The 27,171-nt window shown below is 40.5% G+C and overlaps 1 protein-coding gene across 3 annotated transcripts in view; it reads right to left on the reverse strand.

The window, feature by feature from the left end:
* Window positions 1-10,772: 10,772 nt before the first annotated feature.
* IL15 (interleukin 15) overlaps window positions 10,773-27,171 on the reverse strand; it is a 29,460-nt gene continuing 13,061 nt past the window's right edge. For 2 of the 3 annotated variants that reach the window (XM_033160515.1, XM_033160513.1), the window contains 5 exons: window positions 18,941-19,049; window positions 17,443-17,545; window positions 15,869-15,907; window positions 13,695-13,844; window positions 10,773-11,424 (listed from right to left, as the gene is read on the reverse strand). In XM_033160515.1, the coding sequence (XP_033016406.1) occupies window positions 11,305-11,424; window positions 13,695-13,844; window positions 15,869-15,907; window positions 17,443-17,545; window positions 18,941-19,014 (486 nt within the window). In that variant the 5' untranslated portion in view covers window positions 19,015-19,049 and the 3' untranslated portion in view covers window positions 10,773-11,304. Of the gene's footprint in view, window positions 11,425-13,694; window positions 13,845-15,868; window positions 15,908-17,442; window positions 17,546-18,940; window positions 19,191-27,171 lie in introns of those variants that run through there. The other variant, XM_033160514.1, reaches the window with a different exon arrangement.

The raw sequence follows: 27,171 nt of genomic DNA on the forward strand, positions 1-27,171 counted from the left end.
TGAGGAATTGTTTGTAGCAATTTCAATTACTGTACTTTAATTCGTAAATAATAATAATACAAAGAGACTTCCAACGTGAAATAGCTAGATCTTTTCCTCAAGGCCAACATTACTAACTTCAACACAATTTAATTAAAAAGCACCGCCTCTGGAGATTTTTCTAATGAGAAAATGTCATGGTGCCAATAAAACTATTATAAGATTGATATCCATGCATAAGCCACCAATATCCAATGAAACAATTATTCCCTTGTCCAGTACCATAATATTATCTCTGAAAAACCAAATGTGTTGTTAAATTGAGGCAACAGTGATTAGGGACACATTTCACTGAACAAGAAAGTAGCAGATAGTATTTGGTTTGTTAGGGTCAGATGAAATAAAAGTATTCTTAAAGAAATCGCTGTAAGCACTGACTTGAAGATTTTAACGAGAAGTCAAAGTTGTGGTCAGTTGTAACTATAACTATAACTTTGAATTTATTATTTATTATATTTTTACATTGGCAGCAACACAAAAAGGGGGCACAGAAGGGGTAAAATGCTTCTTTTGGCAAAGGTAGAAGACACTTTGTGGGGAAGGACCATAGTTCAATTGGTAGAGTTATGACACTTAGCTTTGCAAATAAGTGGATGTTTTACTCAGTTTCCAGATTTACAGAAAACAAAGATGAAACAGATGGAAAAGGCTTTCGAATGACTTTAAAAATCATGTTACTTGGTTTCCTTACAAAAAGGATCATACAATCTTTGGGTTAGCAAAGATGCAGGCTATGAAATCTCATTTTAGAGATTTGGTTCACTTGCAGGGAGCCATGGCCACATGGCTTCTTGCTTGTTCCAGGGAGTAGGAAGAGAAAAAAGACAAAGGCGGAGGTGGGTAGCAAAAGAGACTTTGAGCCTGCCAAGTCACACCCACTCTGGTAGCTTGAGCTCAGGGCTCAGGTTAACCCTTTCATGAGTATATGTGTGAGCCAGTAACTGTATATTAGAACAAACTATTGCCTAAAACCCTGGATAGATGCTTTCTGTCAGTGTAGACCAGGGGTCAGCAAACTTTTTCAGCAGGGGACCAGTCCACTGTCCCTCGGACCTTGTGGGGGGCCAGACTATATTTTGGGGGGAAAAATATGAATGAATTCCTATGCCCAACAAATAACCCAGAGATGCATTTTAAACAAAAGCACACATTCTACTCATGTCAAAACACACTGATTCCCAGACCATCTGCAGGCCGGATTGAGAAGGCGATTGGGCTGGATCTGGCCCCGGGCCTTAGTTTGCCTACCCATGGTGTGTAGACAGACATTTAATAAATAACAATAAAATAACAATATATGGCTTTTAAACCAGGGGGTATTGTTTTTGTTTGTTACTAGGTTGTGTATTTTTGTGTTTTTCTATTTAAAACCACACTGTGATCCTTGGAAGGAGGCTAGTATAGAATTACTATTATTACTGTTACTATTACTATTATTAAATACTGAGCTAGATAGACCAGGCACCCCCGAACTTGGCCCTCCAGATGTTTTGGAACTACAATTCCCATCATCCCTGACCACTGGTCCTGTTAGGTAGGGATGATGGGAGTTGTAGTCCCAAAACATCTGGAGGGCCGAGTTTGGGGATGCCTGAGATAGACCAATGGTCTGTGTCATTATAAGGCAGCTTCCTGTGTTCCTTTGTTCCACAAGTTATATTTCCAAAAAAAGATAAATCATGGTATATTCATCCTATACATACGAAAAAATTAATACTATTTTGGTGGAGTTAACGTTCAAGTTTGATTTCTAGACTTCCTGTATTTGACAAGTTGGGCCTGAATCCTCAAAAGCTTAAGCCATAATAATGCATAATAATTTCAATGTATCTGAAGAATTGTGCATGCACACGGAAGCTCATACCAAGAACAAACTTAGTTGGTCTCTAAGGTGCTACTGGAAGGATTTTTTTTATTTTATTTTGTTTTGACTATGGCAGACCAACACGGCTACCTAACTGTAACCATAATAAATGTGTTAGCCTTTAAGGTACTTCAGTATTTGGATAATTTTAGCTAGCTGGTGGATGAGACATTCTCTTGTATGTCTTGCATTTGAGACCTTGACTATTGTTATTCTTGCCTAAACAGTCCAGGTTGTAAAACAGATGGGAGCCTGAAAAGAGCCATGAGTAGGAAACATGAAACTGGCATTGAGTGAGTAAAATACTTCTTCTTATTGCCATCATTAGATGCTCCTGCAGGAGATAAAAGGATGCAATGTTCATTGTCTGAAGAGGAACTTCTGTAGGCTCAGCCAGAGAAGAGCAAACATGCCCCATTGTTTCCTGGATTGAGCAACCGCTGACAAGGAATTCGGTCATGCTTGCTGAAAGCCTAGGAGGAGGATTCTTATTAACAGACACAGCAGCTGTTTCCTCTAGTGAGCTTATAAAATATATTTACAACCCAAGGGAAAGCATTTTTAAAAGTATACAGAACACATGGTGTTTGAGCTCACAGCTGCCTTGTATTCTTGGATTCCAGTGATGGCTTTTGAAAGCAGAACAGAGATATTTGGGTGATGTTGTGGAGAAACTGATGATGAGTCGTCTCACAAGATATGTTTGTTCATCATCTGGGACTTGAAGTGGGTTGCTCACAAGGTCATTTAATATGGTCACAGCAGACTTTATAATCACAGAATTGTAGCGTTGGAAGGTATGTTGTCCAACCTCCTGCCATGCATGCAGGAACCTCAACTACTATAACTCCATTTTGTCCAGGTCACAGGATGTGTGTCCTCTTGTCCCAGAAAAGGTTTCTGATCACATAAAGGTTCTAATTCATAGATCTGCTATGTAGTGGTATTATTGCAAACCATCTCCTCACATGCAAATTCTGTGAGCATAAATCACAGGTTCTGGAATTACAATAAATTATGCAAACAGGGGAGAATCTTAGTTTGTAGAATTTGTGTGCCCTTTCCCCCATTTTTATTCTTTAAGTTACTCCAAAGTAAAGACCTAGTACTCGTGGGGAAAAACCAGAAGTAGAGAACGCCTGTATGGTCCAGTGACATGGTGAAGTGGTCATAGGAAATTAGTGGTGAAAAGTCCTGTCTTCTGACTATTGTCCCATTTATTTTAAGACTGTTTTAGCTACATGGATGTTATTATTTTGCATTCATGAGAACTGGAGAGTTTTTAAAAAACAACAACACAGGTGGTTAAAAATTCAGAGTTCTTTGGCTTTGACAAGGGGGAGCAATGTAGAATAGGGGGAAAGGGCATGGAAGGAAACCCTTTAGCACCCTCTGCCAGAGTATTACTTCTGCAGTCTTCAAAGCAGCCCCATAATAAGACTGCTTGTCTGTACAAGAAAAAGCACCAGGAGAGTCTAATCACAGATCTTGTACATCATGTCCAGTTTGGCCTTAACTAAACTCGCAGCAATTGTAGATGACAAACAATGCTTACAGCTCAGACAGCGCAAGTGACAGATTATGAGGAAATGATTCTGCTTTACCTCATTTGTCCCCATTTTATTTTATTTGCAGAATTTGGCTGCAACCATTGTCCCCACCCCACCCCAAATCCTGTCTCCATAATTGTTATATTTAATTATGCTGTGCCTTTATCTCTCACCAGATGGCTGGAGTCTCAACAGACCACCTGGTTGTAAGCTTTTATAACTGTTCATAAGTTCCACAGGCTTCTGTTCTCACTGAACTGCTGTGCAGTCCTGGAAACAAACATACAAAAATTTAAAACAGAACTGTTTGGGGACTTTTATTAAAATGCATATATAAAAAATTTTTTTACTCTTCGTTGTCACAAAGGGGGAAATTTGAAGCTGCATAAACAAATTTAGTTAAAATATTTAATCTCAAAAGTTATACCCTGCCCATTGAGTTTTACATGCTGGTTTTCCCCCAGGGAACTAGGAGCTTCAATGATATTGCCCTCTATTTAAAGCTTACAGGCTTTAAGAATAAGATGAATAGAATATTATCATTGCTTTAATCCCTGTTCAATTTTCTATGGCTAACCTACGAGACAGCATGAAGAACAATAGGATGGGATATGGCATAATCACCTACAGAAAATTCTATAAAGGAGAATTTAAATGAAATAATTCTGGGCTGTGTATAATGACACTGGGGAAATCAAGGTTTTAGATTAAAGAAAAGAATAATAAAGTTAAGAGGACAGCCTTTGTCCTGCTAAAATCTTCTTTCAATAGAAATGTCTTTTAAAGCAGGCTTTAGGACAATGGATAATTATATATCTAGATAAAAAAATTGTATACAGTCATGTGACAAAAGCTTTCCATGAAGACGTAAACAGTACCTGCTTTGTTAATGTCTCTATTTATTTATCTAGAAATAAATATGAGGTTATTTTCATGAAAATACAAGAAACTTTGACATTAGAGTCACCAGCTGCACTGCAGGTGTCCTCATTCAGTATTTCTGACAATTTCCCTAAAATCTGACATTAGTTCAGATGGAGACACACCTTTGCCAGCAATAAGATTTGTTAGAGCAGGAGTGGGGGAAGTTTTTACCCTCATGGACCACATTACCTCAGGCCACTGATGGATAGGGCTAGTGCAAAAAGTGGAGAAGACCACCCTCTCTCTTACACACATTCGTATCATCTACACACATCCATTCATGCATTAATTCATGTACATTCCCACACACATTCCCAATCATACCCACCAACACATAAAACCCACGTGTATCCACACGTAAAACTCACACACTTAGGCTTGACAAAAGAATTTTAGCTCTGTATCCCTCACTTAATTGCTGCATTGGGAGTGATCCTCATGGAGATTGCGGTGGAATCTAGACACATATAAAAACCGTTCTGAAAATGCTTTTTTTTTTTTACAAAAAGACATTGAATTTTCCATGAGGCTCACCATCGCCATCTCATATCACATTGTATATTGCATTTAAAATGTTTCATTTGCATTGTATACCTGAGTCCTGCCTTTCCCATGCAGTAATTAGGCTTGAAATCAGCTATCTCCAAAAAAAAAATAAAAAAATGGAGCACTAAAAAGTTAACATTTTCCTGCCTTGTAAAGGTCTCCTGTATAGCTGTTAGGTTTGAGAGCAGCCTTTCATTGGTTCCAATTGGAGCATATTCTGTGCAGGGGAAGGAGACAAAGGAACAAATGTTGTGTTCCAGATGGTGATGTCCTATGAGTTGAATCATGCCTGTGGAGTGGTGGCTCCCTACTCCTGCTTTAATCTAGACCTGGTTAAAGACTTAGTCCAATTGATTGCTATGGCTTTAAGGATATTACCGGTAACTGTCCTTAGAAATCAATGTGACTTTAAATGCTTAATGTTGACTGAAGGGTGCCTTAAAAAGCTTGTCTCAAGCAGAGCAATTCCAGAGTCAATTTCAATTTGAATCACTTTAGACTTGGGGGCTCATCCATACTGTTGTTCAATGTGGATAGTAAGCTTCATGTACCTCCGTCCATTCTCCCTTATCCATATGACATTCTCTCCCAAATCACAGCCTTCCCACACTCCTCCCCCCCCAATCTGAATTATCTCACTCATGCCCTTTCCTTTTCAGAGTATCTCAGGTATGAGAAAACGCCACACATTTGGAGGAGAACATCACATGGACAACATAATAGAAACCTGTCATTTTACTGAGATTCATCAGTGGTCCTGTACTTTCACATAATATGTCATGTCTCTTAGAATACCTTTCCAAATGAGGAGTTGCCTTGGCAAACCTCAGAAGTGTCTTACTGTGTGCAAGACCGTGATAATGAGGAATGAAAGAAGCAAAATCTAAGGTTATCTACAATGTAATGATAGATCACTTAATCTGATCATACCAGATTGCTAGATTTACAGAATAAGCTTTCAGTATCATTAAAAGCAATAAAATGACCTTTGTGTGTCTTTAACCATCATTTTTGCTGAGGGATTTAGACCACAATCTGAGACAGCTTTTTTATATTCCTGTGGCATCCCCAAAGGCATAAAAGTTTCAGCAAATCTAGAAGAATCTGTGAGATTGCCTTGGAGGTATTTCCATTCTTGTATGTTATCTTACACAACCAGAAGAGATACTTTCCTGAATAATTTGTGTGTGGAGGCAATTACAGTGTCAGCCTGCATACATACCATACATTTAAACCACATTACTTCTACCAAAGAATCCTGGGAACTGTTGTTTGTTAAGGGCACTGACAGAGCCACAATTCCCAGCACCCTTAACAAACTACAGTTCCCAGTATTCTCCATTACTATTAAAATGATATAAGAGTGCTTTGAATGTAAGGTGTGGCTCCACCCTCAGTGGCCACACTATGGCCAAAGACTTGTTGCTTCCACATTCAGGTCTAGTATTTGTTCCATAATATTTTGGCTGTGAGTCCTGGAAGGCCTTTTCCCACTGGCCTGGGAGGGCAGGGCCCTGACTAGCTCCAGCTACAAAAGCTGAGACTGCCGAAGAGCCCAGAGACCATCTTGGCTGTCTCTTAGTGCAGACCCAGGTCATCAAGCCTGACCTTTTGACAGCCGCTTCTGCAATGAACCACCATTGCTAGGACTGCCAGCAACAGCAGCAGATATGCTCTATGCTTATGATAATATTTTATTCTTTTGCTCATTGTTGATTTAAGTGTGCATTTTATATTTGACTTCCTTTAGGAATGTTTTCTTTTGAAATGTTTAAGGTAATATTTTGGTGTTGTTAATGGTGCTGCTTTGAATGTATATGTTATACTTGACTTTCTTCAGTAATACTTTATTCTTGAATGTTTTATTTGATGTTTTAATATTGGTTATAAACTGCTGTTGAGATTTTTTCCACCACCACCACCAGCAGCAACAACAACATCATTTATCTGGCAAAACAAAATAAAATAAAAAATTCCTTCCAGTAGCACCTTAGAGACCAACTAAGTTTGTTCTTGGTATGAGCTTTCGTGTGCATGCACACTTCTTCAGATTATCTTCTTCATTTATCTGGCAGTCCCTCCAAATGTTTTGGACTCCAACTCCCATCATCCCTAGCCAGCACAGTTGGGTACCAGGTTGGCAAAGACTTTAATATGGAATGCAGGCTTCTCCCTTTTGTTTTTAAAAAAGACGTGTTGGATTGCATTATGATCGCTTCTTTCATAGTATTACCAAGTCAAGACAATCGTCTATGTTTTACATAAGGCTCACTTTCACAGACTATATCCACTGTATCTGCCAACTTCCAACCCTGGATGCCATGCTTAGATGTGGTTATATAAAGGCCATGCTGTCCTCTCTGAGCTTATCAGCCATTTTCATGCCACTGCGAATACTTGATAAACTACTTTTGTATCTAATCTGCAGTTATGGGCATGACCTGGCCCTTCACACAATTGCTACAGTGCAGGACACCTGAAGCTTTAAGTCAGCATGAGAAGAGGTTGAAATTGTCCTCTAATGCCTTCAGGAACTTTATCTTTATGTTGACTGCAGTGTCCTGATTCTAGAGCACCAAAAGCATCCTTATAGATACATGGGATGGAGAGGGACAGAGATAATAAAAGGCAAATGTAAGGGTGAAGAGGAATCAGCTGCCAGGGGCTGAATACTACAGGAAAGGGAAATCTGCAGAACAGGAACCCAGCAGGAGAGAATAACCATATAAAATTACTATTTCTCAAAAGGCTACCTGTAAGACACCAGGGGTCTTGAGCCAAGACCTCCAGCAGAACTCAGGTGCCTTTCTGTTTCACCATGGAATAGAAAGCAGGGAGACTCTTCCCTTAGGCTGCATATGCACTCTATATTTAAAGCACACTGCCTAATAATCAACCCTATAGAGCTACAATTCCCAGCACTCTTAACTTCTTCTTAATTCATTTGCCTGAATGGCAGAGGATGTTCAGATAAGCAGCTTAATTGGAAGGCAAGAGTAAAATCTGAGATCCATCTTCAAGTAACCATCTCCTCTGCTGCAGCTATGCAGCCACAGGTGGACTTTGGTAATATGGCACCCTGAGTGAAGACAAGATTTGTAAACCTCTATCAAATATTTCTTATTTTCATGTCCTCTTCCCACTTGTCTTCCATTCTGTGTCCACCTTGGCTTGGCACCTCGTGCAGGGGAACCACCCACACATAGCTGTCAACCCTCCCTGCTGTTCCCCACTGCTATGTACATAGCTGTCAACCCTCCCTGCTGTTTCCCAATGCTATAATAAGGGAATTTCCCACAAAAAAGGGAAAGGTTGACAGCTATGCACCCACACCACCCTAAATCTGGTGTTGTGTGGAGCCCTAGGAAGTCTTTTGACTTGCTTGTAAGCAGAGTGGTTTCTCTATTTGTTGTACTGAAGCAGCAGCTTGCCATCAACAGGGTGTTGGCCTCCTACATTTGTATGAAAATAATGTGGGTCATAGTAGTGGTAGCAGCAGTAGCAGTAGCAGTAGCAAATAATGGGTCTTGCCAGTTTGTAGCATGCATTCTGAATACAAAAGCAAAAGTAGCATGGCTGTATTTATTATGCTCAACTAATACCAATACTATTAGTAATAGTTGGGAAAGATGGAGGGCACAAGGAGAAGGGGACAACAGAGGATGAGATAGTTGGACAGTGTTCTCGAAGCGACTGGCATGAGTTTGGCCAAACTGCGGGAGGCAGTGGAGGATAGGGGTGCCTGGTGTGCTCTGGTCCATGGGGTCACGAAGAGTCGGAAACGACTGGACGACTGAACAACAATAGTAATACTAAAAGGTTTCTGCTAAAGGGAGCTCCAGAACTCTAGAGCACTAGGTCTTTTGCACCAAGACTCAGATCTCCTGCTCCTTCCTTTAAAAAGCTTGTGGGGTGTCTTTGTTTTTATTGTTTTTGTTCCCCCCCCACACACACTGTGCTTAGAAATATGAAAGAGTTTGACATGATTCAGAAAAGGTGGAATAATGGGATTATTGTGAATGGCATATCACTTTACTGATAGTGATGGTGTTGAGGATTATAGGAAGCTGCTTTATATCCAGGCCAGATTATTGGTCCATCTAACTCAGTATTGGCTGCACTTATTGAAAGCAGCTCTGCAGGGTTTCAGACAGGGGTCTGCCCCAGCCCTACCTGGAGATTCCAGAACAGGCATAGGAAACTCAGCCCTCCAGATGGTCTTGTTAGCTAGGGATGATGGGAATTGTAGTCCCAAAACATCTGGAGGGCCGAGTTTGACTATGCCTGTTCCAGAGCTTGAAGCAGAGGCCATTTGCATGCAAAACATATGTTCTACAACTCAGCTATGGCTCCTCTCAAGCAGTTTAGCAGAAGGGGCAAAAGCATCAGAGAGGCTCACTTGACACTCATGCTATGGTCTTCTAGATATTAGCCAAATGTACTTTTCATCTCCCATGCCTTTTAATTACAGCAGGCATATTTGTCTGGTGCTTCTTAAATCAAGTTGTTTCCCCCTTGCTGGCTCTACAGTGGTTTTAAATTGATTGAATGCTGCTGTATTTTTGCTGGCTTTTATATGGTTTCTCTTCTGCTGTTTTGTACTGTTTATAATTAGATTTATTGTTTACACATTTTACTGCATTTCCACTGCACTGCAAATGGCCCTGAAGACTTTGTTATATGGATAGTATATAAATGGAATAAATAAATAAATGCAATAAATAAAAATGAAGGAATGGTTTGGGGCTGGGTCTTCTCCCCATTGTGATGACATCCAGTCAATCCAAGAAGTTAGGAATTGGTAAGCTGGTTCTATAGCTAGCAGAGAATGAGCATTATTATCTCTGGACTGCCAGGATGAAATGGGAGACCACAACAAAATTATAGAACCAGAAAAGGGAAGGTGGAAAAATGTAATTTCCAAAGTAAGTGGGGTTGTAGCCTGGCCCATGGTTCACCTTTATTAAATATATTTACATTCATAATACAAAGGATATTTTTCTTTTTAATTGGAAAGATGAAACAGTTTGGGCAAACTACGAACATTTGCAATAGCACCATCAGCAATCTCAAAGGCTGAAAGAAATGTGACTTCTAGTTAATTGTAAGGTTGATGTATGTTCTGCTATGCAGCAAATATGGTGCTCAAGGACACTCATAAGGGCTAAATATAGGAGAAAGAAGATTGAATAACCACCGTCTCTTTAGAAAATTTGCCAAGTCTGCAAGCTGATTATGTTATCAAAAATGAAAAATTGATTGTTAGGTGGCTAACATCTAATAATTTGGCCTCAGGCAGATCTTCGAGGAGCTAAGGTTGTTAAGAGTTCATTTTTGCCCTTCATTCCTACTTCTGAATAACCGGGCTTCTCATTTAATGGGCAAACAACCACTCTTTCCACAGTGGCTAAGTTTGCTTAATTGACCATGTTGATAGCTAAGTGCCAATGAGAGACCATTCACGGCTCAACTAGGCTTGTTCCTTCATTTGAGGAGAATATAATGTGACTGGAATCTCTCATTCATCTCCCCATTTACAAGGATATAATATTTTCTCAAACTATTAATCCGGGTGTGACCATAAAAATGTGAAACTCAGATATTATTAACTATCAAACAGATGTCCCAGTTGTTTAAAATGCAGGAGGCTCTTTATGAAGTCATTTGATTCCTTTAAAGTTATTCCATCTGTTTGATAACACTCACCACTTCACTGTCCACCTCCAGAGCAATCACCTTCACATAAAGTTGATACGAAGCAGCAACAAAAACCAAAAAATTCCACAGAACTAATGAGACAGGGGGCCACACAAAACATATGATGGGAGGTATTAAGTACTCAAACGCCCCCCCCCCCCGTTACACACAGCTACTTTTCTGCTCTGTAATGTGTACCCCAGAATGAGGAAACCTTTGGCCCTCCAGATGTTTCTGCACTGCAATGCCTGTCAGCCCCAGCAAGCATGGCCAATCACCAAGTATGATGGGAGTTGTAGTTCAACAACATCTGGAGGGCCAAGGTTCCCTACACATAGGCTAACAATGCATCACAGGCTGTTTTGTGTGCTTCACACTCTCTTCTCCTTCTGCACCATATGGTCCTTTTAAGCTTCCTGGGAATTTTAAGTTACGGTGGCTTGTTAAGGACTCCAGAATCCACATTATAGAAGCCAAATATAAAGAGGCTCAATGTTAGCCCTATTTTGTAAATGGGTAATCTTTTTTTTTAAAAGTATCCTGCAGGATTCAATTGCAGGATTCTTGCCAAGTTTGTAACGGTGTTAACTTACCACCACCTGTTCTACGTTGACCCTGTTCTATTTTCCTAGTTCTTCAATTCTAGGAGGCAATAAGTTACTCCTTCCTGCTTACAGTGAAATCTCATTTGGCATTTAACTCTCTGTAGCACATTTGTGCAATAGTTCTGAAGTTATTTATAAATTCTGTGCAGTTTTTTTCTGCAAATGTTTCACACTGCTGCCACTTGGATGTTTTTGTTTCCTGTAAAAAAAGAAAGGTTAAAAAAAAAGTTAGCATTTTTAAAGCAATTCGTTTTAAAAAAAAAAAACATTGAGAGGAAAGTAAGACACAAGAGAGACATGACAGACAATTTTCTTCCTTATAGCAGGTCCTTTGTTTGCGATTTCTAGTCAGCCACTAACATCCTCGTGACCACATTTCAGCATACTATGCCTCCCGCTCTCTAGAATGTCTGCAATTTCTGTGTTAGCAGGGCTTTGCACATAAACCAGTAGCATGTGCATGTAACCTTAAGAGATTTCTGCAGATCTGAAGTGAATGCATGCAAATCCCCCCCCCCCGAAGGTGCTTGAGCAGGGTCGCCCCTTCCCAGGCCACCCCACTTCCCTGGGCAGAAGGAGATAAGGCAGAAGCGGCTGCAGCCGCCCACAATGCTATATTCCTGCCAAGGATGGCGCCCCTTTCCTGGAGGATTGTGGAGTGCCATTCACAACAATGTAAAAGTCTGCCCTGGTGGGGCCTTCTTTCTCAATGGAAGCAGTGCCTTTTTCCTGCTTGAGATGTTGAGACAGCAGCAGCAGATCTTCTATGTACAACTGAAGGAGAATGTTCCCTGCTCAGCAGGAATTGTACTGTCCATCCAAGGTGGGATGCTGGAGGGCATGGGCACTGAGTGGTGCTGGGAGTACTCCCAACTGCAGCCTCCCTCTTTTCCTTCCTTCTCATTTGATGAGGGTGAAATGGAGGCAGAAGCTGACTGTGCTCTGATCCTCAACTGCTATAAATAGGCTAAAAGCCAGGCCCTATTCAACTTGCATCTCCACACACAGAACAGAACTAGGGATTTCACTTTCACAAGCTCCCCTTTTCAATTCCTTGTAACATTTCTGCAAAGGGTACATTTCCGCTACATGTCTTGAATTCACCTATTCTACACTAAATGTTTCTAGCGAATTCTCTTCCACAGGAACTTTCTAGACTGGGATCCTTGGCCTGGTATGAACGTGGAAATGGCAAAATATTATCAGGATAACTTACAAAAGATCTGAGAGGATCTGGATGGAATAATGGATTGCTATCCCAAAGCTACATTCTTGCAAACATAGTCTTGGAAGCAGGGGTTGGAGGGAATTCAATTTAGTTTGCATTGAAAAACAAGCACACCTAGTTTTAACTTTTGGAAGCCAGTGTGGTGTAGTGGTTAAGAGCGGTGGACTCGTAATCTGGGGAACCGGGTTCGCATCTCCGCTCCTCCACATGCAGCTGCTGGGTGACCTTGGGCTAGTCACACTTCTCTGAAGTCTCTCAGCCCCACTCACCTCACAGAGTGTTTGTTGTGGGGGAGGAAGGGAAAGGAGAATGTTAGCCGCTTTGAGACTCCTTTGGGTAGTGATAAAGCGGGATATCAAATCCAAACTCTTCTTCTTCTTCTTCTTCAAACACAAACCAAAATACAGCCATCCTTTGAATTTTTGCAATGTGGTTCTCCAGCCAAGTTATGCATACAAAATGCATTTATTCAGGTGAAGTGTGTGAAAAAAAATGTGCAGATTAGGAGAAATTTGCTCTGTTTTTAAATGCAAATTGATGAGGAAATGTGAAGAAATGAACTTATGCCTAGAAAAGTGAGAAACTGCAAGAAACCAACATTGTCAAATTTGCCTGTCCCTACTTGGAAGCCTAAAGAAATAAATTTTTTTTTTGGGGGGGGAGGACTACAGGGCAAGGATTCAACAGCCCATTCCTTTCTCTCCATTTTCTGATCTAAATCTCGAGTTGCTTTGCAAGGGAGAAAAGTGTGTTAGGAATTCCTTTAATGTGGGTACAGTTCAACAATAAACCAAACCAAATCACCACAAACTGGCTAATAGATATAAAAGGGGATTTACTAGAAAATAACTAAATAAAGATTGACTCATAACCATTCAAACAAGCAAAAACGTATTACAAGGCCACGTGCAAAACAATATTAGTACTGTCAAGACCACGTGGCTGAATGGTTCAGTTATTCAGACATTGATACGTTCCCTGTGCATATAATTTATTCCATGGTCTTGACAGTACTAATATTGTTTTGCACATGGCCTTGTAATATGTTTTTGCTTGTTTGAATGGTTATGAGTCAATCTTTATTTAGTTATTTTCTAGTAAATCCCCTTTTATATCTATTAGCCAGTTTGTGGTGATTTGGTTTGGTTTATTGTTATATTGTTATAATCAGCACTGTGATACTTTGCATAGTTTGGCTACAGTGCAACAGACATGCAATTTTGCCCATAGGTTAAACTCACCTGTTTGTCATTTTCCAAAAGGAATTTAACATTTTGGATTATGTTATCTACTTTCTTCCTTAGCGTTGTATCATTTTCAAATTTAGATTCGTACAAAATTACTTCCATCTCAAGCTGAAAGCATTTCACCACCGATAAATTACAGTCATTCTGGAAAGTAGGAAAAAATCAATGGTTTTATAATATGAAACTTCTCAACTCTCATTCAGACATGGCCTTTCCCTTGAATTCGGGCCATCCTGCCTGGTTCAGAGTATGATCATGGGGGGAGGGGGAGAAATGACCCTCTCACCCCTCAATAAATATTATTGCACAAGTTCCTGCCAGACAAATAAGTATAATTGCCTCACACATTACATCTGTAAGCACATGCAGAAGAGTCATTTGTAAAATATATTTGCCATTTTATTGCTTGTATCCTGATTTGGGAGCTGCTCTGAGAGCCTTTTTTTGTTGTTGTTGAAGAGTGGGGTAAAAATGATTTAAGAAATAAAGAAACAGGCAGGCGAGTTTGACTATAGATTTGTATGGTTTTACTGCTTCAAAAGCCCACTGTGAAAGAAAACTACACTTACAGTAAAACAATAGACACATATATTTTGTGTGACTAGTGTTGAGAGGGCCAAACTAAGACCAGGGAGATTCAGGTGCAAAACCCTGCTCCTGAAACACATCTAGGCAACTTTGGCCCAGTCCCTCTCAGCCTACTTCACAGAGTGGTATTCAACCAAGTTTTGCTCAGACTAGGCCCACTGAAATGAATGAACATGATTAAGTTCATTAATTTCAGTACGTTTACTCTGATTAAAACTTAGTTGAATGCCACCCACAGTGTTTTTCCTTCGGATATAATGGGGAGGGTGGGGAAATAAGAGAGAAGCTTGTGACCCCCCCCCCCTTGAACTTTGTGGGGAAAGGATGGGATAAAAATATAAATAACATTAAGAAAATATAATTTTGAGGTGGGGAACATTATAGTGAAAAATAAATCCTCAAACCATTAGGATTGCTAAATCTGAATCAGAAATTAGACTAAAATAATTTCAGGGTAGTTCTTCCGTTGCCAGTCATTTCCAATAAGTATCAGAAATAATGGTTTTATGTGAAATTGTCCATTGATAATTGATGTTGGCCAGTAAGTTGCCTCATAAGCAGTGGCGGAGAAAGTGCCATCTCGCAAGCTGCTGCCATCGCACCGCCACAGCTGCGTGCGAAGGATCCCACCGCCATCCGTTCGGCACTCGAGCGGCGCCGTCGGCAAACTGCCTGGCGGCACGTGCGCAACACCACTACATATGACGCATGTTGATCTGTGTTTGCGCATTCACTTTGAGTGCATACTTGTTGCTGGTGAAGCCAATTTTGGCAAATCAAGGACTGTAATCTGGGTAACCTTATCCTTTTTTGGTTTGTGTTTTCTTCGTGGCAACGTCACCTGTATCCTTTGGAGCGGCGACACTACAGTGCCATCGCCAGCCTCTACAACCTGCGTCATGCTCCACAATATCTATCACACCCCTCTGTGGCAACTTTCATGTTGCAGACTGGCAAGACTATAATTTTCACATCTATGCTTGACTTTTGTCTGCCTTGGGACCTTGATCTGTTTTATGTGGATCTCGTGATACATATTGACACATGTTGATGTCATATATTTGCAGTTGAATAGTTGTACCCATGTATTATTATGTTTGAGTTGTATTATTATATCTGTTTATATGTAAAAATGATGGGAAATTGAGATTACTTTATCAGCCGGTTACGATCTTTGTGTGTTTGCCATATGTAGTGGGGCCACGCATGTGCCGCCGGGTGGTTTGCCCCTCCCCCACCCCCCACTGGGTGCCGGCTAGCCTTCCTTCACCCCTGTTCATAAGAACATAAAGAAATGCCACACTGTATCAAGATGTTAAGGGCATTTTGAATCCCAATTCTGTCTTTAGTGGCATTGGCTACTCCTCCTTGTCTGGTGTCATCTGCAAAGTTGATGAGAATCCCCTCAATTCCTTCATCCTAGTCATCTATAAATATGCTGAACAACAATGGGCCCAAGACAGATCCCTGAAGCACCCCTCAAGCTGCCTTTCCCCCCGAAGATGGTGAGGAACTTGTCTTTTGCAGGTGGTATACAACATATTTATACGAGATCAATTTGAATTACAAAATGTACTCACAAAATCTTTTAAGTCTGCAGTATATAAAGTGGCATCAAGCTGAAAAGCAAAAGTAATAGCTTTGTAAGCAACGGTTTCAGAACTGAGTGACGATAAACTGTTACGATTTCTTCCCATCTAAGTCACTGCTCAAAAGGTGAAATTAGAAATCACTGGAAACCTAAATGCTGAGCTTTTGGGGAAGGTCTTAACATCTGATGGGTGCAATTTGGCAGCCACTAAAATTAACCGTAAATCTGCAATTTCTCAAACGGATGTTGAAGAAAGCTGAAAGTGGGCAGCCTTTTAGCATATCTCGCCCTGCAGTGCTAACTGGATCATATCTGAATCATGCTTTTAGGAAAAGAGTTATTTTGTGCTTTATTTCAGACAGTAGACATTTAAAAAATTAAAATAGCTTTAAACATTCAAATGTCTTCAGAAAAAGGACAATTGAAGAAGACAAAGGGGAAATGTTGGAATCAAACATGCAGAAGTGGATTGTCTGAAAAATGTGTTACTGGAAAATTTGCCAAGAATCTTTTTCTGATAACCAAACACTTGCAGTTAAGAGAGGAAGGAAATAACAAATTGCAATTAATTTTTACAGTCCTTTAATTATCGAAGTGATTGACATGACCCCATAGCATTAACAATGAATGCAATCCTATGCCTTTTTATTCAGAAATATATTTTACTTTGTTCAGTGGAGCTTACCCTTAGGTAAGTGTCCATAGGATTGCAGCCTTAATATGCTTATGCAATTATTTTGGAAAGTATAATACACAGTGCAATAGTATGTTGATTACATTTCTTTGATTTAGAGTGAGGGAGGAAGCTAAACTGCAAGATCTGACTTAATGACTGTGTCAAAAGTAGAAACATTTAAAATACTGAGCTTAGCCATTTGCGCACTGTTCACTATGGACATTTTGTAAAATGTATTGTGGCCTTGTTTGCATACATTTTACTACAATATTTGTGTTTTCCAATGATTTCTTGTCTTTTTTTATTCAACTTAATATCTAATCCACACCCTAGTTTTGATAGAATTATTCATATCCTTCAAAACAGTGTTTTGAATTTTGCGTTTTGGAAAAAAATTAAATAGGGTTTAAAAGTAAGAGTGGTGTCTTGCTCTCTTATGGCCTTTATATGCATGTGTTTAAAAATCATGTTGAAAAGAAACAAAATGACATGTCCTCAGGTCTTTTTCCTACTGGCAAATACTTTTTATTCCCTTCTGTTCATGATCATGGCTTTGACTTCTTTAACCTCCACAGGAGAGGGCAATACATTTAGACTCGTGTTAGCATCCACACATAAACATTTGTCACACAAACAGCACACACAAACCCACATACTTATTTAAATCACCTCTTTCTCACCCCAGCATGGCAATGGGGTGATTTTTCAACTGCAGCACTAGGCTGTGTCATCAGCTCAGCACTGTGATGGAGTGCGTGATTTTTGCCAGGGGCTGGTGGGCTAACTTGCAGTGGCTTAGTGGGCCACATCAGGCCTGCAGGTTCACCACTCCCAATTTATATTTCTGTTTCAAATACTGTTACTTTACATCTATTTTGTGAGCTTACCTTAGGAGAGATGTGTTCCAAATCTCGCTTCACTGCTTTCCATATTTCATATTTATGCTCTTTTTTTAGTGCACATGAACTTGGTTGAAAGAAAGCAAGGGTGCTGTCATAACAATAAATGCTGGTCAGTTATCTGATAAATAGGCATACGCTATGCACACCATTAGCCCTCCTAAAGTGTTAACCCTTTACTGTTATTGAACACGGGAGCAGAAACACACTAAGTAACCCAGCCCCAATCCTCTGAAGAAATAGTGCAACCATCTTTAGTGAGGGAGTCTTCACATGTACAGCAATACACACAAAGACTTCTACACAAACCAGAACTCTATATGATCTGCTTCTGAGTCACCTGGAAGCTTTCGCTCTACAGCTGTACTTGCAACCATAAATGCTTGTATTTAAACCTCACTACAGACTCATTCTGAAACAAATAGAGAATGAACTGACGCAGTACAAGGTTCAGAACGTGTGGCAGAAAGGAGAGAGAGAGAGAGAGAGAGAGAGATCAAATCCCCCTGCAATGTTTTAAGAGTTACTTTCTTCTTAAGCATTTCACAATAATCTAACATTTAACGTTTAAAGAATAAGGAAGTGCTGGGAGTAGGTACAGAACTTGTGTACTGTACTGTACATGCACTGACTACTCAGATTCTGCTTGTGCCTAGGGTCACTTATCTGATCTATGGAATACAGACTACTTCAAGGACACAGGGCAATTTTATGAACTGCCCTGTCAGTGTGTGTTTTATTCTAGTTTGCATATATTCTCTTAAAGATCCCCTTTTGTTGCTGGTATGTCACATTTTCCAGTATAAAACTGCAATATGTTTCACCTCCAGATGGCACATGCAGCATTGCTATAATTCCTACTTGGAATGTGGAGGCATTCTAGGAAGGTCTTGGGTCCCCTACTGGGTGTATTTTGACTAACAATAAGAGGTGTTCATGGTGAGTTCTGGCACCTCTTTTTCTAGAAAAACAGCACTGTCTATAACCACAACAATGAAAGGACATATGAAGTTGCCTTATACTAAATCAAAACATTGGTCCATCTAAGACAGCTTGGTCTATGAAAACTGGCAGTGGATCTCCAGTGAACATTCACAGCTCTACCTTGAGATGCCAGGGACTGAAGATGGAATATTCTACATGAAAACGCAGCTGTTTTACCACAGAGCTATAAGTATGTTGTTCTGTTATTTTTCATTGTTTGCTTTATTGCTAAACAAAACACCAGAATGTCTACAGCAGGGCTGCTTCCTTACTCACTCAATGATAAAGGCAATATTTAATTCTATTTTCTCTGAAAAGTAATATTGCATAAAGGCTAAAATGCTGATAGAGTGCTGTTTGACTAGTTGTATGGAAAGTGTCACAATGTCCCTGCGGCTCACTTCTTCTAACTGGAAATATTGAAACATTAAGCATTTTAAATCTCTCTGGTAACATACAAGTAAACAACAATATCATTATTACTATTTCAAACTATAATTACCAAAGTACGAAGATGGTAACTGCAGGATCATTAATTAAAGAACTCTGGAAATAATTGCTCATAATGATATACATTTGCTACTGAAGGCAAACATTCTCAAGTGTGTTTTCTGAAAGACATAATTCAGAAAGAAGAGTGATTAGTACACATATAGGTTGTACAATGTGCCTTGCACATATTTCTCTTAATCATTAGGAAACTCATTTGGTCAAGAGAAGAGAATAAAGGCAATTAAGATGGTGCTGTGCATTAAGGATACTGTAATACACTTATTAAAAACATGTCTAGAGAGAAAATAAAAGGAGATAAAGGTAAAGGTACCCCTGACCGTTAGGTCCAGTTGCGGACGACTCTGGGGTTGTGCGCTCATCTTGCTCTATAGGCCAAGGGAACCAGCATTTGTCCACAGACAGTTTTTCTGGGTCATGTGGCCAGCATGACTAAGCAGCTTCTGGCGAACCAGAGCAGCACACAGAAACACTGTTTACCTTCCCGCTGGAGTGGTACCTATTTATCTACTTGCACTTTGATGTGCTTTTGAACTGCTAGGTGGGCAGGAGCTGGGACCGAACAATGGGAGCTCACCCCATCGTGGGGATTCGAACCACCGACTTCCGATCAGCAAGCCCTAGGTTCAGTGATTTAGACCACAGCGCCACCCGCATCCCCAAAAGGAGATACATATATTCAATCAATTCATCATTATTGCTCCAACAAAGATGTTTTGTATCTTGGGTGAGAAAACATTTTCAGCTCAAGCATCCCTCATGGCTAATCTTTCAGGGGACACTTGCCAGTGGTTGATGGGGCCACTTGCTACTTCTCTCACACACTTCTCTCTTGCCAGTAGGTGGGTCCACTTGCTACTTCTCTCACACACACAAATGCACACAACACCACACAAGGCATGCATACTTGCATACCACCTCCTCGCCATTCACTCTTCCCCTCCACATCTCACTGCTCAGCTCTCAGTCCTGGGAGAGATATAGCTGGTGAACCAGTCAGAGCTGGAAATCAGCATTACCCACCGCCACTGCCACCAGGGCTTCCAATGGCAATGTAGGTTCCAGGAATAACTGCACACTACATACTGGGTTCTACAGGTGGAGTGCAAGCCCATCCAATGCAGGACATCTTCTCAATTTCTGGACACAGGAACCACCCATTATGAGCACCAACATCTTCAAATGGGTCTAGATAACCAGCTTCATCTAGTTACACCCTTACATTGCACAGCAATCACCCACTAAATCATCATGCCCAGGAACAGAATGTTGGCAATGGACTAAATCTCTTGAGGAGGAAATGTGCCACTGTAGTTTTCAACATGGTGGGATTATATACATCTCCAGTGGAGCATTCAGAACCTGTTGTCCCACCAAATCAGACCTTCCTGGCTTGCTGTTACAAGTCATGACGGGCAAAGGTCGAAAGACCAAATAGTCAGTCAGACCCCTGCAAGCATTGTCTAATTCCTAATCGCAGCTAAAATGTCCAGGCAGTGCTGTAGACACCTCTCCAAGATCTGCAACAACTGCAATTCCAAGGTTAAGAACAAATTGAATAACTATCCTCAAAGTGCTTTGCAAATTTGTCACAGCACACGTCTGAAGGGTGTCTTGTTCCAATTTCTGAACCTCCAACCAGCCTACTCCCCAGCCTAAAGAGCACAGCTAGACAGCCACTTTTGGACACATTTATTTGCAGCTGCCACCTGATACATGCAATTATGCACTCTACCATGTACTCATCCACTATGAGATTTGTGTCACCTGCATTCCAGCCATCCTTCAGTCTGCTTCATCACCCAAAGACAACCAGGGAGCAGATCAGGTTCTGCAGTGACTGAGAGGGCACTTGGGAACAATCATGTCAATTGCTCTCTCCATCATTTTGTTGTACAGTGAAACCAGGGGCTCAAAAGGATCATAGCTATACCAACTGGAAAATTCCCCAGGGCACCCAGGAATCCTTCAGATTCCATCACTCTGTGGGGGCAGGCTATCCTAGCTGGGCTCCCACACATGCAGGTCTTCACCTGCCACTGTCTGTCCAAGCCTTACCAAAAAGTGGTCTGTCCATGACAATGGGACAACATTAACCCCTCCCCTCTCTCTGCAACTACCAGGTCACCCAGAATCAGTCTGTAATAAAAAAAACTGATATAGAATGCAACATGTATTGACAGTCTTCGAATATTGAACATATACATACCAACTTCCCATTGGTTGTCCTATTTCAGGGATATAAATGAAGTAGTGGGTTACTTTCAAATGCTCATGACACATGTTACCAGAGAAGACTCTAAAGTAGCACAATCACCACTCCAACACCTGTTTTTTTTATAATGGATTTCCTACATATCTCCATAGTTGATTCTTAATTTCCCAATAAGTGACGTTGAGGAATAACTTCATTCTTATGCAACAGGAACTGTTGTTGTCATTTGTAAATTGCCTTTAATGCTTCTGTGAGATTGCTGAAATTGTTTTTAAGATCCTATGGGTTAATGTAAGCAATGAGGTCAACCTATCTGTACGTCGTTTTATTTGCAATTGATTTGTTACTGGAATATCATTCCAGATGCTTTTGTATGCCAAAAAGTAGGCCCTTCATCATGAGTTCCAGTAAAGAAAAATTGTGTGTTTGATCAGTCACAAAGTGGATAGCCTGTACTAAGGCAAAACCAACATTAATTATACATCCACAGTTTCTCTTTAATTAGTAAGCACACATAGCAGTTAATAGCAATAGCAGTCATTTAGACAAACAGCAGAGCATCAACATCAACCACAGTGTATGGGAAGGCAAACTATTTACAAATTCAGTCTATATAATTCAGTCTATAGTTATATAATCTATATGGCAAAACACTGAGCAATAAAATGCCTTGCTAAAAATATTTCTGCCATATTGCATAAATGCAACTAAGACAAAAAATACTACAGGCCAATATTTCTCAAGCAATCAGGTTTATTTTAAATGGTTTAGGAGAAAATTCACCAGTCTGCAAGTCAATTAAAAAAACAAAAACAACTACTAATACATGATGCCTGCCTTTGCTTAGCTTGTTGTTGTTCAGTTGTTCAGTCGTGCACAGCTCTTCGTGACCCCATGGACCAGAGCACGCCAGGCACCCCTATCCTCCACTGCCTCCCGCAGTTTGGCCAAACTCATGCCAGTCGCTTCGAGAACACTGTCCAACCATCTCATCCTCTGTTGTCCCCTTCTCCTTGTGCCCTCCATCTTTCCCAACATCAGGGTCTTTTCCAGGGAGTCTTCTCTTCTCATGAGGTAGCCAAAGTACTGGAGCCTCAACTTCAGGATCTGCCCTTCCAGTGAGCACTCAGGGCTGATTTCTTTAAGGATGGATAAGTTTGATCTTTTTGCAGTCCATGGGACTCTCAAGAGTCTCCTCCAGCACCATAATTCAAAAGCATCAATTCTTCGGCGATCAAGCTTAAGACCTGCTTCCAATCTCGCCACATATAAAGGTTGGTGGGTAGGTGTATCTATATTGAATAGCCCCCGCCCCCATGTCAGGTTTTGCAGTGCATGCTGCAGTCAGAGTCTAATATGCTGATAGCTAGTGATAATGTGCTTTAAGGACATCGGAACAATTTTTTAAACCTGGTTTCAGAGTGAAGATTATTATGGTTCAGTGGTCACAGTATTCTGCACTTTGTCAACCTTGCACAGAAACAGCTTTAGAACCTGGACAAAAGGAGCATGTCATTCTTCTCACTTCCCCAACAGAAACACCTATGGGAGAACAAAGGTTTTAGAATTTTTTCGCATTTCTTCCTTTTCCTGCCCAGGAAGAGTGCTTTTCAGAGAAGGATTTTATGATCAAATGGGAATATCTGAAAATGAATGGAGAGGCAAAGGAAAGCAATTCCTCTCCTGGAGTGGGCAGATTCTTTTCAGTATTGGCTCTTTAAATATTCAATTTCTAAATCAAAATTTCATGGACCACAGATCAGGAATTAAAATGGGGGGCGGGAACCAAAGTAAGGTAAAGGGAGCCCTGACCCTCGGCTTTAAAGGCCGAGGGAGCTGGCGTACATCTTCCGGGTCATGTGGTCAGCATGACCAAGCCACTTCTGGCGAACCAGAGCAGCGCACAGAAACGCCGTTTACCTTCCCGCCAGAGCGGTACCTATTTATCTACTTGCACTTTGACGTGCTTTCAAACTGCTTGGTGGACAGGAGCTGGGACTGAGCAACGGGAGCTCACCCCGTCGCGGGGATTCGAACCGCCGACCTTCTGATTGGCAAGCCCTAGACTCTGTGGTTTAACCCACAGCGCCACCCGCATCCCGGGAACCAAAGTAGGAATGCACTAATGATCTAATATTACTGGGATATGTTTGATATAATATTTTTCTTGACAACTGGCAAGCAGCTACCAGATCCTCTGCAGGGAGCCTATTGAACCTTTACCTCTACACAGATGCTCCTGCTGAGCTTATCACCAGGTTTGTCTGGAGTGTGAGAGTGGTCGCTTATAGCTGTTAACTGCAACAGGGAGGAGGAGGAGGAGGAGGAGGAGGAGAAAGACGAGATGACTGCTGCAGTCTGCCCCTGGCTGCTCAGAAAGCAAGGAGGACCCAAGTAAGAGGCAAAGAGAAGGAGCCACTGGCATCTATCCTTTAGCCGCTGCAGTAACTGAAGGATAGACTCCCATAGTCCTCCTCAAATCCTGCCCTCTTGCCCATTGCCTCCTCCACTGTAGAATAGCTGTGATGGCAGAAAGGATGAGTGAGAGGGAAGAAGGAGGATGATTGTGAAGAGAAAGGGAAAGAAGACTGTTGCAGGAGGCACATTTTAAGTTGGCCTAATGAGGGTGTTTTTGCTGGGAAAACCCACAAAACCTGGAACTTGCTCTGCTGTTCCAATACAGCCTTCGAGTATTTTTAGATGTGTGGTCACAGCTCAAAAATAAAAAATAAAAAGACAATCCCAGATCCAAAATTAATGATCTCCGCTCCCCAAACAAACCTTTACTTTTTAAAAATTAATTTATCTTTATTCAATATTCAATACAATGATATGTACTTACACTGAGGATAAGTGTGTGTGAGGGGCGGGATGGTTTCATAAATAAAGAAGGAATTTTTAAAGTTTACTATTGTGAGAAAAGATAGAATGTGGAAAGAAAAGGGGAAGGGAAGAACACATACAAAGTGTGAATAAAGCAGACGTGTTTGCAAATACAGGCAATGCAGATGGCTACCTTTCCCTGTCAACTGTATTCTGCAAACCCGGTTTTGTCACCATGTAATGTATGAAAGGAGACTAGCCTGGAGAGCTGAACTAAAGCAGTTTGTAGACAATGTCTTGGAGGCAAACCTGGAGCTTTTTCAAACAGAACGCAAATTTGGCAGCACAGATTTCCCCCATTAGCCTCATTTACAACACAGTATTATCTGGGGCTTGAACATGGCCCTTTACTAGTCAGTTTAAATTGTGATAAATTCTGTTCCTACTTCAGTTACGTTTGAGATGAGAGAGACTGAATGTTTTTGCTGCAAGTTGAATGCCATCCACGTGGCAAACTTCATTTATCTGGCTGATGAACCAGAAATAAGGCAGTTCAAAATGCCTGGGCCAAGAATCTCAAGAAATGACAACCAGACTAATTTTAGTTGTTAGCACTTTATGCTCCAAGGCATGGTAAGAAGAAATGAGAACAGCCTAATTCTCCCAATATATGGCCCAATTAATTGATGCTGATTGGCTACCAATGGTGGAGAAAATTGCAGAACTGGAGAATAATATATCAACCTTTGTTCTTTGGCTGAAAATATGTTTATTGGCATTTGTTCGCCAATATTTGTGTGACAAATCATGCATCCAGGTTTCAGGTTGCAGTGATTTGAAGAATCAAACAACTAAGCAGAATCTAAAGTATTGCTTGTCTTAAGAGTTGAGTGGGGAACATCCTACTTGAGAGCCAGACACATTGTCTTTATTGCCAAGGTTTATGAGATTTGTTAGGAGATGGGGAAATGTATCAAGTAGGAGAAAACTGGAAGGGAAAGCAGACTTTTTTTCTGGAAAATGCCTTTATTACCTCTGCTAGGCATTTCTTCGGTGTCTTTCTTTTATCACTTTTCTTTCATCTTCTATTCTGACCACGGTCAGTAATAGCTTCTCTCTTGGCTACACCAAAGCACAACTCTTTCCATTCACATCCTTACTCAGCATGGACTCGGATTTTTAGCTTTCAATCTTTACTGTAATATGCCCCCAAAGACACTTTTTTAAAAAAATCAATAAACCTTGTACTGCTTTGAGCTTCTAGCTCCCACTGCTGTGTTATTTAGGAAATTATGTGCCTCCGTGTTACCGCCTGTCTAAAATAACTAGTGAGCTCTTGGAGTCACCAAGGGCTATGTCTTCATCAACAGTAAGTACTGTACAACTTTCAGCACAGTTACCCATGGCCATTAAAGGACAATGGATAGGTGGGGGGGGAAGGGGACAAATGAGGTTAGATTTAGATAAATACAAAGAAAAAGAAGAAAGGGAAAACAAATAGTTAAGCACAATAGCACACTGGCAGAAGGAGAACAAAGCAGCAATGATTAACTGAAGCTAGAAATGGAAGATAGGTAGGTGAATAAGATCTTAGTTTGAAATCATCAATGGGTCTTACTTTTTTTTTTGTCTAGCAGACTGAGGATTCACACTATTTCTTGGCATAAGCCCCACAATTATGGGTCTCAATTCCTTGAGGAGTACAGCACGCTCCATCCCACAAAATCTTTACATGGGTTTTAAAGGCCTACTTTTTTTACTGTTGCCTTTAATGGCCTGTCTGTGGATGTGTTTTGCTTTTTGGTATGGCCATATTATGTCACAGTACTCTTAGTAGGTGCTGCCTACTAGTGGTAATGAAGTGTTTGCTTTTATTTGGTTTAAAACTGTATTATGGCTTCTTTGTTGGTATGTATTGTTCATGTGATACACCAAGGGTGGATCTACACACAGGGAAAAGCCACTATAAATAAATCAGAAATTGGATCGTTATAACAAAGGGGTGGGAGGACCTATGGAAAATTGCATATAAAAATTTCCTGCTTTCTGGCGCCATCTGGTGTTGTCTGTTCATAGCACATTCAAATTGTTATTTCTTTACTAATGTAGCTGAGTCCTGTGAAACCTCTTGTTTGAAACGAGGCCTAGAAATCTTTCAGTTAATTAGACATATAAATAAACCAATCAGATACGAGATTTTGTGGGGACTATTTGAAAAAAGTGTTGGAACAAACAGCACAAAGAATTATAAAATTCAGAATCAGTAGAGAAGCGTTATTCCAGCCAAAAAAAAAAAGAACTACCTCATTCACTTTGGTGCATCTTTAATACTTTTAATTACTATAAATCATGAATGTTTTAGAAGAATGGTTTTTTTATTTTAAAAAATGTGACAAGAAGGAGTCCAGTTAGCCTGGCAAAAAAAAGGATGAGAAGAATTAGGGGTGCCTTCCATAAATAAATGCAAGGACCCAACATACCGTTAGTTAATTCAATGCATTTTTTAACCTGCCCTTCATCAACAAGGAATCACAGGGCAGGGTGCTGTAAAACCAAAACAAGAACAACCAATATTACAAAACTATAAACACAGCAACCAATGCAGACCAGCAACTACAACTAATAAGTAGGTTTTGGATTTGGGTGTTAGGTTGGATTATCCTTTAGGGTCAGTGTTTGAAACTCACATTGTTCTAGGTGCATTTTGCAACAGGGAATTTCATTAACGCAAGCAGTTTCTAAGCTCTGGGCACAGTACCGCACCTAAGATTTCAGATTAAAACTGCAGAGGGGAAGGAAAGGAAGGCCTTTTTCTGCCTCCCCACTTCCACCTACTCTCTGAAGGCTGGAGAAGAGACCCTCTTAAGAATATTAGGGGGGTGGGCAGTAGAAGGACCAGACCATGTGAAAAATGAACATAATATTTTAGCTGCAGTTCATTCATTTTTCAGCTTTGTATTCTTGTTATTAAAAAAACACACACGCCTAAACATTCCATTGTTGTGCCCATAACCTAGGTTTAAGTTGCCATTTAGCTCCTAGCTTTCATATCTCAGTTTCTAACGCTGCTTAGGGTAGCTTTCAACTGTGTAGTTCTTGGTTACAATAAATAGGGTTGATGAGCCTGAAACCTGTAAGGCAAGTTTTGTCCAGGCACACTTAGTTTGTTTAGTTAAGTAAAATGA

Source organism: Lacerta agilis, chromosome 9 (genome assembly GCF_009819535.1).
Source record: "Lacerta agilis isolate rLacAgi1 chromosome 9, rLacAgi1.pri, whole genome shotgun sequence".
Lineage (NCBI taxonomy): Eukaryota > Metazoa > Chordata > Lepidosauria > Squamata > Lacertidae > Lacerta > Lacerta agilis.